This window comes from Cyprinus carpio, chromosome B8 (assembly GCF_018340385.1).
Source record: "Cyprinus carpio isolate SPL01 chromosome B8, ASM1834038v1, whole genome shotgun sequence".
In the NCBI taxonomy this organism is placed as follows: domain Eukaryota; kingdom Metazoa; phylum Chordata; class Actinopteri; order Cypriniformes; family Cyprinidae; genus Cyprinus; species Cyprinus carpio.
Window position 1 is genome coordinate 14044020 of NC_056604.1, and position 18376 is coordinate 14062395.

At 35.9% G+C, this 18376-nt stretch overlaps 2 protein-coding genes across 4 annotated transcripts; both read left to right on the plus strand.

Moving 5' to 3' along the window:
• The first annotated feature begins 220 nt into the window (after positions 1 to 220).
• Positions 221 to 3679, plus strand: srxn1 (sulfiredoxin 1 homolog (S. cerevisiae)). 3 transcript variants are annotated; one of them, XR_006155439.1, is made up of 3 exons: positions 221 to 516; positions 623 to 3315; positions 3401 to 3679. XR_006155439.1 is itself a non-coding variant. In XM_019098141.2 (2 exons), the coding sequence occupies exons 1-2, from the start codon at positions 295 to 297 to the stop codon at positions 830 to 832; spliced, it is 432 nt and encodes a 143-aa protein (XP_018953686.1). In that variant the 5' UTR covers positions 221 to 294; the 3' UTR covers positions 833 to 3679. The 3 variants fall into 3 exon arrangements, 1 of the variants encoding a protein (XP_018953686.1); XR_006155438.1 differs by having other exon boundaries at positions 623 to 3289; XM_019098141.2 differs by having other exon boundaries at positions 623 to 3679.
• A 4790-nt stretch (positions 3680 to 8469) lies between these two features.
• Positions 8470 to 11441, plus strand: LOC109083349 (transcription factor 15-like). The gene is made up of 2 exons (XM_042729874.1): positions 8470 to 9182; positions 9770 to 11441. Exons 1-2 carry the CDS (start codon positions 8706 to 8708, stop codon positions 9833 to 9835), a joined length of 543 nt encoding a protein of 180 aa, XP_042585808.1. The 5' UTR covers positions 8470 to 8705; the 3' UTR covers positions 9836 to 11441.
• The last annotated feature ends 6935 nt before the right edge of the window (positions 11442 to 18376 follow it).

The following is an 18376-nucleotide window of genomic DNA, read 5'->3' on the forward strand; positions in this document are numbered from 1 at the left end:
TATGAAAGGGAAAGACTCCAGCTAAAGAGGTGTTAAAATCTGCTGGCCTGGCATTAATTACATAATGTGTTAAACAGTTCTCATAAAGGTTACAAAACTCTCTCTTATTTTAAATTCTAATTTCGCTTGATATTATCGCCTCACACTCCATCCCAGTAGGTGGCGGAATATGCACCATAAACTGGTTTGCCATAAAACATCAACAGAAGAAGAAGAGGCGCAGAAGGCAGGATTACTCGCGCATGCGCATACATCTACTTCCCTGCTGTCTGTCATGTGAAACTACTACTAGTGATGTTTCAAACTCTGAGTGTTTGCAGAAAGCAAATCGGAGCCGCAAAAGTGAATCCACTCTGGGTTTTTACGCGAAGCATGGGCAGTTTAAGCGGAGAAAACCGCTCCATCCATTCAGACAACATCCAGGACGTTCATAACATCCCAATGGATGTGATCATACGACCCATTCCGCCTGTTCTAGACGAGCAGAAAGTCCAAAGCCTCATGACCACCATACAGGTAACAGTTAATTCAGACGATTGACTGCATTTGACGTTTAAATGTACTTATTCAGTGTAATATTATTTCTGAGCTCACCGCAGGTAATTTTAAACTGTTTTTCCAGGAGGACGCAGATATTTCAGTTGTGCCTCCTATAGACGTGCTTTGGATCACAGGAGAAAAAGGAGGCAATTATTATTATTCTTTTGGAGGATGCCATCGATTTGCTGCCTATCAGAGGTTAAAGATAAAATCCATACCAGCCAAGATCATCAAATCTAATATCTCAGACTTGCGCACATACCTGGGAGCATCTACGCCGAACCTGCTGTGATCCAACACATCTTTTATATTGTTTGAGACGCACCCAATAGTGAGGCTTTTTCTTACACTGATAAAGAAAGTAGACTTTTTGCTTTGAAAAAGGCACTTTGACGGTCCTGGTTAAGGAAATATTCACACAAGTTATCATTTCGTGTCAGTTCCTCTTCTCTGGTTTTATCTGTAAAGGTGTTTCATTCTTATGAATCAAAGCTTTGTTACAACTGTTACCTGACATATTTTTATTTCTTTTAATCACAACATATTTTTTGCTTGGTCGCTATATGTTTCAAGTCACGATGACTAAACAGATCTTTTTCATCTGTTAATGCTTAGTCTGACCATTAGATGGCAGCATTACAATACTCATTGATTACAGCAGGGCTTCCCAAACTTTTTTTTTGTCAGTGAAACCCTCCAGTCTGATCTAAAATATTAACTTTAAGTAACTTTAAGAGATTATAAGTAGATATTTAACTACTTTAACAACACATTTGCACTGTTATTGGTTAATATGACGTAGTCAATAAAATATTTAGTCCTTTCTAGTTAGTGTTTTATTGTTATTATTATTTACTGCTATTATTTTAAGATTATTTATAGTATTTTCTTTTTTATTAGTTATTTAACTTTTCATCAACTCATGGACTCCTGTTCAGTTTGGGAAGGCTTTGAGTAGAGTATGAAATTTTGTCCAATGATATTAGTAGGCCAACCTGAAATGCTAAATAATTTCTGTGATTTTACCAGAAAAAAAACAAAAAAAAAAACAACGTTAAAAGGTTTTATTTTGTTCTATTTTATGAATGCATTTGCTTTGTTTAAAAAAAAAAAATGGTGTAATGGTAAAAATAGATGAGCACAGAAAATAAGATGACCACAGGCGTGTGCTGGTCTGGTGACCATTGGACTTGGTTATGCTCTGTGCTCTGAACCACAGCATTGAGATTGAGTCTCTCGGTTAGACTGACATAGCCTGTATTCTTTCCAGATCTGCTGTGAATATTAAAAGCTGAACATCTTAATCATAAAATTTTAATAATTACTGCATACAATGTGTTTTGTGTATTTGTAGATATGCTAAATTCACAGCATTTTTTATAAATAATTTTTTTTTACGTGCCAGTGGAGGGGCATGAGAATTGTAGGACATTCTCTGAAGCTCATCCATAATGGCAGGACATTTTGGGGGTCATGTGTCATGAGAACTGGCCAGCGTTTTTCTCCTCTGCAGGCTGGAGTGAAGGAAAAGAATGAATACAGCCACTCAGTTTTATTACACAGCTATATATAGATGGATTGAGGCTCACAGTCAGACTGATGTCGAGGAAATATAGTGGAACCACTGAATTATCTGACACGAAAACTTCTCTCACAGTCATTTCTGCTCTCAGCTGTTGTCTAGAGGAGATCAGAGGACGGGCACCTCGGATTTCTTTCTTGTAACCGCATTTCACTTCCTTTTGACTTTTGACCTTGGCCTAATATCCATAGCAAAAGGCCTCTCAGACTTTACAACTACGATGACTGGCGCTTTTGAAAACCCAGATTCACAGGTGGCTCAGTCAGTAATAATACAATAAAAATGATGACAAATCTTTTGGATTTGTAGGAATTTTATGAGACTTTTTTTGTGTGTTTCTAAACTTTGAAACTGTTTGTATGGTATGGCTTCATTAGACAAATAAAATCCTTTGCAAATGTCAGCAGCTCCAAAATTTTTAAGTGACCCATGCACTCTCCGAAAAAAAAAAGGTACAAAAGCTTTTTGTTTTGTATTGTATTGTATGTAACAGTTAAAATATTCTTCAAAATATATTTTGTACTCCACAAAAGAAAGAAAGTCATACAGGTTTGGAACGACACAAGATTTAATTTTTTGGGTGAACTGTCCCTTTAAGAGATGTGATTGTTATAGCAACAGAGTTTAGCTGGACACAGCAGCTGCTGATTGCAGGAATCATCTCTTTACAGCCGCGTCCTTTGATCGTGGAGGAAGGTACAGGCCTGTGATTGGCGATTACTACCTTGTAGATCTCTGCTGGAAGACAACAGAGTTTCTCCACTGGCGATATACGAGTCCCTGGGGTGCTGGCCCTGATCTTGGCCTCCCTTTGGGGCTCCTCAGGAAGTGAAGAGGGGGCCCAGGGCCTCGGCGGAACAAACCTGCCCGACTGTAAATTTCTGGCAAAAGAATGGTCGCGTGTGAGAAGACTTCCTGTGGTTTCCATACGGTCTGGAAAAAAATGTATCCTTAGAAGTCTCCTGACACGCAAAACCCTTGATTGAGGAGACACAAAGAAAGAGAGGCAGACACACAACCAATCTGGGAAGTGTGGGCTGCACCTGCTGCTTTTTGGGGAAATAAAGGAAGCTGTAAGATTGTCTCCTACATCCCAAAAAAATGTTCTTCCTAACTAAGAGGACAGAGACAAAGAATGACAGATGGTGGGAGAAGAAACGGATCCAGGTACTTAAGGCAACATTAACACATAAGTATGTTGTTTGAAAGTCTCATGAATATTTCAGCCTCACAAGCACCTGTCATTGTACTGGTGTAATTCTACTCTGCTTCTGACAGGCATGAAAAATCATCTCTCTTAAGACAAACCCAGTCTGGACACAAGACACAGGATTTCACCTCGATGCAGATCTTCCTTCCTCTTGTTGAAATTATGATATTTTGTATAAATTGCTATATTTATGCACAACTTACCATTTATATATGTTGCTGATGATGTCATTCACAAACAAACTTTTATAATATTTATCTAACTTGCTGTTGATTGTAGGACAGTCTGTTTCATCATAAGATTGAGTTATGAGATTTTGATTAAAAAATACAATGTGAAAAATGAAATGCATGCTTGGATGAATCATTCACATTAAGTCCTATAATATCAATTTAGAAACTAAATTGTGTTAACCTTAGTATTGGTAAGAACATGATTCAGAGTCAGAATTTCATGATAACAATTAAGTCATTTAACATCCATTATTGAATCACAATCTAGGTATGAAATTTTACTTTTTTTTTCTTTTCAAAATAGTTCATTTCTCTTAATTTACCATATCCTTGCCTCAAAGTTTTTTTTTTTTTTTTTTTTTTTTGGTCCTGTTAATTTTTCATATTTTTCACAGATGATTGAAATCATGAAATACAAAAAAAATGAATCATTCAGAAGCCCGTTCTGATGTAAATGTTCCATTGAATTGAATGTAACAATTTACGTAGGAACATTTTTCTAATAATTTATATAAAATAGCATAATTTTTAGATAATTTTTATAGATAATTTTATACATAAATAGATAATTTTTAATTAACAAAACTGCTAAAACTGAGGTTGGTGCAGTTGAGCTTGGGTTTCATTTTCCAGAGCTAGCTGCATTCAGCATTAACAGAGGTTTGTACTGTTTAAAAGAAAAGAAAGATTTCACAGACTTGTTTATGTGTTTGAATCAGATCATTGACGTAGACTTGCTGTGTCCTCTGTTTTGAAGTGTCCGTTAAGTGTGTGTGTTGGTGCTCCTTCTCTATGGTCTTGTTTTGTATGTCAGAGTCCAAGAGTTATGGAGCAATAGGACATGAATAGACTTCCTTTTCCTGTACAGCTTTTGGCAGGATCCTACCATTGACCCTTACCTGCAGGGGTCAGTCAACATTTCCCTGAATAGCGTCTGATTTCACACTGTGGCTCTGTGCGCTGTATGAATCCCCTGCTGACGCTGCAGTGCAGGGGGGTTACATGATGACAAAATAATGACATATACTTGCACACACACACGGGGAAATTTACCAAACCATTTCAGCATATTTGTGGTGTTACATGCAAATGAATAATGGACTTCTCATCCCCTCTGGATGGATGTACATTTGCCTTGCAAATGCTGTGAAGAATTAGCTGTCCTGAAAACACGTTTTCCTGCTCTCTTTTTTACACACACCTCCATCACATGTGGCTGCAATATGAGTAATTAGACACTGACGCTATAGTCACACAGTTGATGTACCGTCACTCACTGAGGCACTTACAAGAAGTATATAGTGCCAAACTATATACATTAAAATACTCAGTTTCAATAGCATAGCACTTAAACAATATGCATGTCTTCTATAATAGTAGTCTCTCCAGTAAAAAAAGTCATCTCATCTGAATCAAGAGAGAAGTATGCATGCAATAAAGCAACTTTTACATGCAAAAACAGCCCAAAACAAACATGTTGGTGTATTTTAATGTGAGAAGACATTAGGGGATGGGCTTTTGGAGGAACAGTTATTGTGGATTACTATGGACTAGAATTTTAGTGGCTTTAAAAATAAAAAAGCTTTAATGATAGATTTGTTTACAACAAACACATAGTTTTTCATTTCACAAGCCATTAACTGATGAGCTGGAGTTGTGTCGATTACTTGCAAAATATTGTTTTTATCAGCTGATTTTGATGGCACCTGTCTAATTGGTGCGCAAGTGATATAAAGCTCCATTTCTCTAAATTGTTCCAATTAAAAAATAAACTCATCTCTTGGATGGCCTAAAGCTGAGTATACATTTTCAACAAATTTTAATTTTGGGGTAAACTATTTCTTTAATGTACGTACTTCTATAAAATTCTAAGCTACAAATTTCTGCTTTTAAATTCTACAAAAATTGGCCACTTTTACTTTTATTTATTTATATTTATTTATTACAGAAAACTAAATTATTTTTGTGGTAATCACCATTACATAACAAATGCTGCTGATTGAGCTTAACTTGAACCACAAATGTGCCTTTAACATAATACCGTAAATTGTTGCATTATAAAGGGAAAATTCTTATAGTGTACTCTACCCCCTCTTCCCATAACACACACACACACAAACACACACCTGCTCTACTCACTCAAATGTATGAACCCACAGCCTACAATCCCTCTCTCCTTCCTCCTAAACAAGTCTATTTCTCTATGACATGATGTTATTGGCCCTGTAAATCTGTGTATTCAGCTGCAGTCTTAGCTCACAGACTCACCCCATCCAACTCATATGAGAACACTGAGTCTGTCATTGCATGATAAATACATAACCAGCAAAGAATTGGTGACACAAATTTGTTAACATTAATGCAGTTACCTAAAAATTCTAAAATAAATAAATACATTAACCTAATATATGAAGAAATAAACATTAACTTAGACTAATAAATCTTTAATTGCTGATTGTTGAACATTTACATTAGGGATTGTATGGATCAGCATAGCTTCATTGATTATTGCCCACCAGGCTTGTAAAAACAGCAAGCAGGTGTCTTGAAAATGTCATAGGTTAGGAGGGGGTTGTTGGTGCAGCTGAGGGGACAGAAAGTCCTGGGTTTAAGTGACACAGGCATGTTTGTAAAAGCTGCTCCAAGTGACATATTACAGGCCATGGAAGCACAGAGAAAATAAATTAGACAGAGAAAAAGGGTCTGGAAACCATTTGCCACTGTCTCACTCTCTCTTTCTTAGATCATTCTTAACATCTGCCTCATGTTTATTTACCCAACACCCGCTTCTGGCTATAAACAAACCATCTCTGCGTGAGCTCAGCCCCAGCAGAAGCTCACCTTATACTATATGAAGTATAGCCTTATACTCCAGCAGAACCTCTGCCCCAAGGCTACAAACCAAACAGCCGAGAGATCAACAAACGCAATTATGTGAATTTTTGTTTTATTTGCTAATGACATAACCTGTGAGTTAAAGAGATCTGTGCTTTAAGCTGTTGTTAATGTGACATGTCAAAATAAGGAGAGTTTCTGACCAAGATTCAGTTGAAATGAATCAAAATGCCCAGAAATATTCATTTCCATTAAAAGTCTTTCATCCAATAAAGCATTTAGTTATGCATATTGGAACTGAGCGATTATAGGACCAAATGAGGATGACCACATTGCTTGAGCACATAAGCTGAGGTCAAAGATGAGAGGTCACAGGTTAGTGAGTTTGGTCACATAAGCCCATATGGTTGATTTAAGGTCTTGCATTCCTTTGCACTGAAACAGAAACTTAGTCAGAGCATGATGGTGAAGCAGTGAGACATGTTATTCTTATATGACAAGGCCAGTCATGAATTATGACAGGAAGGTTATATATGATATGAAATAAGAATGAAAGCAAACAAATTTGACTGTCTGTATGGCTTATTAAAAACTAAATATAAAACTGACCATGTGGGTGTATGAGAGAAGAAAAGAAACCAAAAAAGAAGAAGAAACAGAAGGTGAGAAAAAGAACAGGCATAAGGAAAGAGAGACCCCTATTGTTCTTTATCGAGGTCTCGTGCTCTGAGCCACTGAATGAAAACAAACCGCAGTGGGTCTAAAACTCTCACTTAACAAAAGCAGTACTGCCCAATGTGATTGTGCGAGTAAAAGATCTGTATTTTTAAAGTAAATATACGCTCTATTGCAGGTCGTCTTGAAAACCTCGATTCACCAAATGAATATTTGAATTTGAACATTTGAATTCTTTTTATTTGTTTTTCTAATATTTACTAGGCTCATGCTTCTGTAAACAAACATTTATCTTTGCAGTGCGTATGCCAGCGTGTTTGTTGCGCGTTCATAATAGACCTGGTGTTGTTTTAAACGCCTCGCTGTCAAATGGCCGCGCAATAAAAGCAATAAATTCAGAGGATAATCACCGGCCGAGAGTTACTTGCAGGTGCAGCTTCTGGTTTTCCCAGGGAAGGGTCGTATTACTCCACGAGCTCTTTTATTTAAAAAGTCTATTTCTTTGTTTCCACATGACACAAGAATAATAATAATAATAATTAATATTAAGTCATTCAATTAAAAGTTTAACAAATGCAATTAATATTTTAAACATGTAGCTTAAGGCAGCAATTAAACTGAAGTTTTCAGTGTTAGTGGGTTTAATTTTTACAGTACATCTGATAGAGGCAAAATATGCTAAAATAAAAATCAAGGGAATTTTAAAACAAAAAAAGGGAAACAATCTTGCAACAAGAAACACTGAAAAACGACATGAAACACAACTGCAACATTTCTTCAACAACATTAAAACACGAGGAATAATAAACTAATTCAATGAAATTAATAATATAAGAATTTATAATATTATAAATGATCAATATTAGCCTACATAAAAATTACAAATTGTACATTTATACACCTATTTATACAAATGCATTGCTGTGGCAGTACCATGATACAGTGATGGTAGAAGGCAATGCCATTGAACTAAAACTCATCTCAATGTATTTACACACTCTCAGAAAAAAAGGTACAACAGCTGTCACTGTGGCGGTGGCTTTTAAAAAGGTACACTTTTGTACCTTTTAGGTTCTAATATGCACACTTTACTAATTTGTACCCTTCAAAAAGATGCCATCCAAGTGACAGGTTTTATACCTTTTTTTTTCCTGAGAGTGCATGATACATAATGCCATAAGGCCAGGCCTACCTGTCCAAAACATACCTTTAGGTACTTGAATGCATAGCTTTATTTTTCTGTTTGTTCTTAATGTTTTTATTTATCCCTTAATACATTTAATTTGTTAGCAAAACTATCAAGTATTAAAAATAGGTATTTTGTGCTCAAGTAGGACTTACAGCTTGTCTCTTTGAGTGACTGCTCCTCCCTGTTCCTATAAGACCCTGCGCGCTGCTCCTGCTTTAGCTGCTCGCGCTTGGAATGACTTGGAGGACGCGCATCAAGAGGATCTTTAACATGTGATGAGATTGTTCAACTGCTGAAACACACATCAGGGTTTGGCGATGCAGTGTTTGCGTGGCTAGTGCTTGACAACAAGCCATCGTTTCATTTTGGATACTTTGGATACTTCCCTCTCGGTTTCATCAAGTGCTTTTCACTCAGATCGGAGTCCAATAATTTTTAGTGATGGCATTTGCCATGCTGCGGCCCATGGCGACTCATTTATCGTACCCGGATGTTGCCATGATGTCCGAGGATGAGGAGAACCGCAGCGAGAGCGACGGCAGTTCGGAGCAGGGCTACGGCTGCTGTCCCAGTGCGGAGAAGCGGCGGCAAATGTCCACGGTGAGCAGTGTGGTTATAGTAAAGCAACGGAACGCAGCGAACGCGCGGGAACGCGACAGGACGCAGAGCGTCAACACTGCTTTCACGGCGTTACGGACCCTTATTCCCACCGAGCCGGTGGACAGAAAGCTGTCAAAGATTGAGACTCTGCGCTTAGCCTCCAGTTACATCTCACATCTGGCCAATGTGCTCCTGATAGGGGACGGAGGAGAGGACGCGCAGCCGTGCGTGAGCGCGGTTTACAGCGCGCAGGGGGACAGCGGAGGAAAGCAGCCGCGCACCATATGTACTTTCTGCCTCAGCAGCCAGAGAAAAGGGGTAAGCACATTTCAAATAATGCATTTGGATATAGATAGCGTCTACAGAAATAGGCGCCTAATAATAAACACTTTTCTTTATAATAACAAACATTTATGAGTGGCACATGGGCAGGATGTGCAGATCCACGCACCTCAGAAAGTGTGAAGGACCTCTGTTAAAGAGAGCAATTTCGAGAATAAAGCACAATGTACACATAAACCAAAGGAAACACATTTACGTAAAAAAATAGCTAGCCTAATAGAAGTCCTCATGTTATTAGTTTTAATGATGCCTATAATATATATATTATGGACACATCTTTTTGTGCCAGATGCTAATAAAAATGTTAAATAGGCTATCCTATCTATATTTACTCACAGTAGTTTACTCTTTCCCTGTCAAAAATGAAATGTCTTTACCAAGGCCTAAACTGAGTTGTTTCCCAATATTCAGAAGGCCTAAAATCTCTAAGCGTCCAATAAAGAAAAACATCATATGAAAAGAGAGAATTGGCTATAGGCCCATCACAGAGAGATAGTCTAGATTATATATTTGTATGACATAAAATGGATAACCTTTTGTTTTGTCTGTGTGTGTTTCCGCAGATAAAGGACGGGACTGACTGTGTCCGAATGCGGGGAATCACTTCACTGCGCGTGACACGCAGGTAGCAGCGGCGCGTGAGGTAGAGCCGCAACTCAGGGAGCGCGAGAGGTGAGCGAGACTCCTCGCGACGGAGATTTTCGGAAGACCCGCCATTCAAACAAGTTAATTTTGAGATTTTTGTACTTTTTCTTTGTGTGATTTGTATAAATATATGAACATTTAAAATGCAGTGCATAAAAAAAAAAAAAAAAATCGTTTTCTATTTTGTTAAAGAGAATTTATACATTTTATACACAAATTGTGAAAGAACCATGGTGAAATAAAATATATATATTTTTCAAATTTCAAATGTCCTCTGTCAGTTATGATGGATAAAAAATATCCACATTTTTGGGATGTTTTGTGTTGAAAGGACTTTTCCTTAAAATTAAATATTTCTGCAATACATCTGTTAACTAAAGTTTTCATATTAAGGTATAATATAGAAAATTAATGATGATGATGAGTTTTCCTAAACGTCCTCAGAAGCAGGCCTAAGCATTAATTAATTTTTAGTACAGTAAATCAGTGCTTTGTGGGATGCCATTATAAAGTTTATAGCCTATATACTGCAACTTTTTACATTTTATATAATTTTATTTTAAAACTGATTTTCAACTTGTTTTTGAAACCAAGCAATTGCATTTATAAAGCATTTATAGTGACTTTTGTTGGCTGTTGCTTTTCTGGGTTTGTATCCCTTTCATTGTGAGTTAAAAATCCAAACATTGCCAGGAAAATACAACCAAGAGCTGGAAGAACAGTTCAGGGCTCAGGGGATCTAGGCAGAGCTTCAAATCAATCAGTCATCTGAAAAAAAACATTCATTTAAATTCAGAAAAAAACTCATTGATTATCTTTTTACATAATTTAACTCCTCTATTTCTCTATATGGTCCTTTTGTCATTGTTAAGTTGGTTTGTAATTTCTTTGAAGGACAGAATCGAAATGCTTTACTTTGATTATTTTTTAAAATTCTTTTATACATATCTCTCTCATTCTGTCTCCATGTGTTTTTGAGATCTGGGATGTATTAGTTACGGTAAATACTACCCTTCGGTCAGCATGGGGACCTGCCGCAGCTGTGCATCTGTGAGCTGCATAAATCACCAGCAGGGTCAGCTTGGAAGGTGGGGTAATACAGAGCAAGAGAAAGTGTACGAGGGGGTTTGATAAAGAGAAAGCAAGGTCGAAGGTCTGGGTGAAGATTAAGCATTCAAGCTCTCAGATGCTTGGATGAAGGTCATAGGTTACTGTACATACAAACTGAGTGGGTGTTTTAAAATTGCAGTCAAATGGATCTGTAAAACTGTCAATATCCCAATATATTCTGTGTATTATATGTAGTTAATAAAAAAAAAAAAAGATTAACCTTCTGAACTGTTGAGAAAGGAAAACCTTAAATAACCCAGGAGACAGCAAATATGTTGTGTCTGATTGCTGCTCTTTGGTTTTAAAGCGCTTGTTCCATCTCACATGCTGCGATCAGACCGGAGACAGAGACATTCATTCCACCAGAGGTACGCAGAATGCATGTTTCTCATATGAAACAATCCACAATTGTGTTGTTTTGTAATGATCTCTTCAACAACCGAGAATGGATTTAGGATCAGCTTGAAAAATTATGACTGCTATAGGAGTCAGTCCTGGGTTTATCTGAGAAATTATGGTGATTGAATTAATGACTGAGATTTAATATATTAAAATATATATTATAAAATATAATAATATAAAAAAGTAATATTTCTTATTTAGTCTAATCACAGCCCAAATTTATATGAGAAATCCTGATGGTTGATTTAATAAATGAGATTTAATATATTAAAAATAGCTATGTATTATAAAATATAATCATTCATACAAATTTATCTGAATATATAATATTAAAATATTTATTATATAGTCTAATCAAAGCTCTGTATTATCTGGGAAATTAATTTTTAATTAATTTCTTAATGATTGGGATTTGATATATTGAGATTCAATATATTTAAAAATATATATGTGTTATATACATTATAATATATATTATGAAATATTCAAAAACCTGTTAAATATTTTTTGGGTCAATTATGTAATGAAGGTAGATTTATAGCACAATGAACATACAGCGGGTAAAATAAGTATTGAACACGTCACCATTTTGCTCAGTAAATATATATTTCTAAAGGTGCTGTTGAATTTAAATTTTCACCAGATGTCGGTAACAACCCAAATAATCCATACATGCAAAGAAAACAAAACAAATCATTTCAGAAATTAAGTTCTGTGTAATATAATGGAATGGCACAGGGAAAAAGTATTGAACACAGGAAGAAAGGGAGGAGCAAAAAGGCATGGAAATCCAAGACTCCAGCAGAAATCTATCAGTAATTAGAAAGCATTCCTGCCCTTTATCAGTGAAATTAATATTAGCTGGTTCGGTCTCAACACCTTCAGTACCAGGATGATGAAGATGAAACAAGGGTGGACATTTCAGCAAGACAATGATCCCAAACACAGCCAAGGTTTCAGAAAAAGAAAATAAAGCTGCTAGAATGGCCCAGCCAATCACCTGACTTGAATCCAATAGAAAATAAGAACTAAAGGTCAGAGTCATAGAAGAGGCCCAAGGAACATTCAAGATTTAAAAACTCTGTGGAAGAATGGGCCAAGATCAAAATCTAGTTTCTTCATACAGGAGGCATCTTGAAGCTGTCATTACCAACAAAGGCTTTTGTACAAAGTATTAAATAAACTTCAGTAGTTCAGTACTTTTTCCTCTGTGTCATTCATTTTATTACACATAAGTTAATTTCTGAACGTATTTGTTTTCTTTTCTGTGCATGTATGGATTAATTGGGTTGTTACCGACATCTGGTGAAAATTTCATGTCAACAGCACCTTTAGAAATATATTTAAAAATGGTGACGTGTTCAATACTTATTTTACCCGCTGTAAACTAGATTTAAGAGCTTATTTTTTAACCACAAGGCTTCACTGTAAGTTTTCATGTCAGAATGTGCAATTTCTCCCTTTTTTGGGTTCCAAGTTTTTCATTTATTTATTTAGTCATTCATTTATTCTGTTTCACTGTTGTTTACTGGTTAGGTTAGACTGAAAAGCCTGTAATATACACTATTGGGGCATGCTGTCACATGTCTGATTAATGAAATGTACTGTTTCTCCTGAGCAACAGTGGATACATCTTCAGTAACTATTATAGCCTAGACTTTGAGGTTTGTGCCTACAAAAATATTAACTGGAATTAAAAATGTGACATTTATACCCTTATTAATAAATTATGAGCGTCTAAAATAATTTACAATGAAAAGATTTATATTAAATTAGAGACACATTTTCACGAGTGCACTCAGACTTTTGAACCTCACTGTATATGTTTTATGATAATGAATTGGTTAAGCAGTGTGCAGTGATGGTACTTCAGTGTTTTGGCAGCTGTTGTGTTTGAATTCCCCTCATACGATGCTGATCCGCAGTGTCAAAAGTGTGACTGATGTCTTCCAGCCGATGGTACTGCAGTCTAATCTTACCCTCACTGCTGTGATTTCATCATTTCACAGCAGATTCTATAGGATTAACTATGAAATTTGGAGCTTCATAAATCGGGTTTGATTTGGTCTCTTTGGGTTTTTCACTTGGCTTATTAGAAGCATTTCATAACAAAACCCAACAACCTCTTTCCTCTCAGACCCCAAACCTTGACACTCGTTTACTAATGACTAAGTGGTTGCCTAGTGACACATGTCCCAGAAGGAAACTCCCTCCTCTGAGTTTGGCAGAGTCTACAGCCAGTATATGGATCCAGACACACACACACACACACACACACACACACACACACACACACACACACACACACACACACACACACACACACCTCACTGCTGTTCAGCTCCACCAGCCCAGCAAATGGATGATTCCCAGACACCATAATTCACTGACAGGACTGTATCCGGCCAGCAAAGAGAACTCAGACCTTCACGGCAATTATATTAATATTGAAATAAAAACATTATGTTTCAAACAAATTCTACTTTGGCACCCTTCTAACTGCAACAAGGGTAAAAGATGGTTGCTTTAGAAAAACCATTACACAGACTATGAGAGAATTTCATAAATGTAAAGTTAGGTAAATTTATGTATGAAATATACTTTTAACATTATTATTTGCACAGCAAAGATATTTGAAATGATAAAAGAGAGAAACATGTCAAAAATCTAGCTTTGTACCCCTGTACCATGTAGAAAGTAGAAAAACACACTGAATAAATTTTAATAGACAATTTCAAACATATTTCAAGGTTAAAAAAAAAAAGTCTGAATCATAATTATTTGGATAAAATTTTAGCTTATCAATAAAAAAGTAAAAAAAAAAAAAAAAAATTTTTAAATTAAACGTTTTAGCCTTATTTTTCATAATAAATTTGTTTTATGGTTTTCTTATACAGTGAAGATATGGGTATAGGATTTGCACTCTGAAATTGCTAGCAAATTTCACAAACAATTACAAAGGAATGGCAAGTAACATTAAATTAATCATGCAATTTTGTAAAATATACACCAATAATCTTTGTTTTATTTGCAAAATAAAATAAAAAATAAAAAAGACTGATTTGGTGGACATAAGTTTCTCAAAAATTAATAATATTTTAAAACACAACTGCTTCACTGCCTATCTTTTTTTTTTGATGAATAATATATATATATATATATATATATGATATATATATATATATATATATATATATATATATGTGTGTGTGTGTGTGTGTGTGTGTGTGTGTGTGTGGTGTGTGTGTAAAATTATCATTGCCAATGTTTTTTCTTTTTTGCATTCTCTTGGCATATTTTTAAAAACTTTTTTAAAACTTATATAAAATAATTTTTAATTACACGGTTTAAAAAGTTTGTCTCAATTCAATTTTAATAAGCTGCATTTTTAAAATCTATTTTAGAATAAATGAATAGAAACAGACAAAAACAAATTCCCATCACATAACTGACCCCCCCCCCCCCCCCCCCCCCCCCCCCCATACAGGTATATAGGCAATTCAGTTAACATTTATTCTATGTTAATAGAATTTAATGACTTAAACTTGTTCTTTCCCTCTCTCATTGCTTGTAAGGTAAAATTATAAACTCATTTCAAACATTTACAAACCTCTCAAGCTTTGAGAAGAAAGGAGGAAGCATCATTAATACACACGCTTGCTGCCTCACATTCTCAGTCTCTCACTCACACACACTTATTGTTTTTGTTCAGTATTCAGGAGTCTGGAAGCGGAATTCCCTGAGTAGGGAATTGCTGGACAATGTAAACGCTCCACAGCTATCAGCGCGGAATGCCGTCAAGCAGAAGATGTGGCCCTCCCAGACATTAACCGTACTCGGGGTGAGGGGTCAGTTTCGGTATCGTGCTAGTGATGCTTCCGAAAGAAAACAATCAAACAATAAGACATCCACACAACAGGAGGGGTGCAGAGGGAGACAGGCCATCATAATTATCATCATCACAATCATCAAGCATCATCAAAGTATTTTAAATAAGGACCATAACAAAACTAGGTCAGCGGAAGCAGCTCTCAGCCAAAAAACAGCACACACACACACACACACACATGTATCAGTGCCAGAATAATGTCTTTAAACTTTGTCTTTAAGACTTTCAACATGCAAGTCTAATATCAGCAAAATCTGTTGATGCAAAATCATAGTCACGTAATCCAAAATCAATCAAAAGAAAAATCCAAAATGATTTCATATTCCACAATCTTCCTGATTCACATGATATCTATATAATAAAGGAATGTATTATTGTCAAACAGAACAGAAATATACACAGTATTATCATTATGTTTATGACGTCACTGGTGTGTGTGTCTCAGTGTGTACGAGTGCATATTTCTACTGTGTTTTCGCATGGGAAAATCTCCCAGCTGTGGAGGCTTTGAGAGTCTGCTGTGTATTGATGGAACATTTGGGGCGTTCCTCTATGTGTATGTGTGTGTGTGTGTATGTGTGTGAGGTAATGATCATCTAGAGGAAATCCTCAATCAGACGCCAGAAAGAGCGCTCTGAACAAGCTCACTGACAGAAACATGGGCCTTCACATACACACACACACAGCTGTGGCTGCTAATAACCTCAGAGACCTGCTGCCGACTGCACAAAACACACACCCACACAGATACATACGCACATTGATAACTGGATAGTTAAAATGAATAATATAAGCTAAAATCTCATATATCATATATCTCAAAATATCTGCTAATATTTTAGTTTTTTGCAGTTCATTCTTTAATTAATTCTTGTTTAATTCATTCAATCTCTGTCTTCCAATACATTTAAATGCTGTAAATACACATATGATACTCTCAGAAAAAATTGTCCCCGTGTCAAAAGTTACTAATATGTATATTTAAGGTACTATTATGAACCATTTAGGGCTAAATTTTAGATTTTGTTCCTTAGTTGAACATCTCAGTAATAAATTTAGGGAATAGTCAAAAACAGGATCTTGTAAAACAGTAATTTATTTTCTGTTTTCAAAATTGTACTGTAACATCAGTGCAAATAAGATAATTTTCTGTCACAACAAACTACTGTTAAAAAATGCCAGTGCAGCGGTGTTGCTGAACTACAGGCCTATAGTCTTGTACTATATGTTATTATATTCACAGAATAAGCTGATCATGATGGACTCATAAATGGAATCATAATTTGTCGTCTACATTATATATGACCCTGGACCACAAAACCAGTCTTAAGTCACTGGGGGGTATATTTTTAGCAATAGCCAAAAAAACATTGTATGGGTCAAAATTATCGAGTTTTCTTTTATGCCAAAAATCATTAGGATGTTAAGTAAAGATAATGTTCCATGAAGATATTTTGTAAATTTCCTACTGTAAATATATCAAAATGTAATGTTTATTTAGTTAGTAATATGCATTGCTAAGAATTCATTTGTACAAGTTCAAAGGCGACTTTCTCAGTATTTAGATTTTTTTTGCACCCTCAGATTCCAGATATTCAAATAGTTGTATCTTGGCCAAATATTGTCCGATCCTAATAAACCATACATCAAAGGAATGCTTATTTATTCAGACTTCAGATGGTGTATAAATCTCAATTTCGAAAAATTTACACTTAAGACTGGTTGTGTGGTCCAGGGTCACAATATGGTAATATTGTACATTACAGTAATGAAATCTTGTTGTAAGTGATAGAAGGGACAGGCTGTTTTCCATGCTGATGTGGTGAAGTTTTGTATGACTTGCAAATATTTGATGTAAAAATAAATACTTTAAGCACTACAAAACAAGTAACCAAAGTGTTAACAAAACAAAGAACAGAAATCGCAGAATAATACAAAAAATATTTTAAAAAGCAAATTTCTTCATGTAGGGCAGACATCATCACACTATTCTTTAATTAGTTAAATGAAAGACTGTTTGATTTTCTTGTTTTTATGTATGTTGAAATTGTAATAAAATGTAATATTACAACAACCTGGACTGCATCTAGCTTTATTGTCCAGTAGCCTATCATATCTAACTGTGATTTACTTTGACGTTGTGCCCATGCTCCGAAAGACAGGTCATTTTTACTATTATATTTAAAGTCACATATGATTTTTCGAAATAAAGAAGGTAAATTTAAATGTCTGTCCTTAAACCTGACTGTCAATGGGGCATAAGCAGATCGTATGATTAACGTATGATTAAGAATGTGTTGCATATACTCTGACAGAAGACAAAATTCTCTGTATCTCGATCATAACTGCATATGCAGGCAGACATATGATGTGTCTGTCACTATTCAGTGTGGAGATACAGTATGCAGCTGCCATGTAAGAGTAGAGATACTGTAAACATTGTTGTGAAAATATGGTAGCCTAGTAGTCAGTAGCACACTGTCATTTTGCACAAAATTTAACAAGCAGATGCTATTTAACCTAATATCAGATGACTGAAACATGAATGTGTAATAATCTTTGTATAAATTAGAGTATGCATAGTTTTCTGCATGAAGCAGAGGCTCTCCTCCTTTGTCACTTCCCCCTGCTGTCCTCTCATTTATTGTGTCCGTCCTAAAGTAGCCCAGGCATTGTTTAATCCAGATGGCGTAATCACAACCCTCTCTTTGTGTCTTCCTCTTCCTATTCATACAGCCTCCTATTAATATCCTGATCCCTCACTATCCTGTCAGCAAGTAAGACTCCAGCAAACACTGGGACACATTAGGAGAGGGAGAGAAGGAGGGAAGAAAAAGAAAAAGAAAAAAAGTGGGGGAACCCCAACATGAAGAACAACAGGATGGAGAAGAGCATGTCATACGGTTGATTACGGGCAGGAGGTTCTCTGCGTACGGGTCGAGTTCCGGACTGAGGAAAAGCAAGTCCACCGTCAACCACTTTCACAGACGCCTTATTTACTGCCATGGAAGAGCAGCTTTACGGCTCTGTGATAAAGCCATTTGTGACTGCAAAAGGGACTCAAAGGAAAACAGAGACTTCAAAAGAGCAAACCAAAGTGAGTGAGAGAGAGAAACAGGAGAAG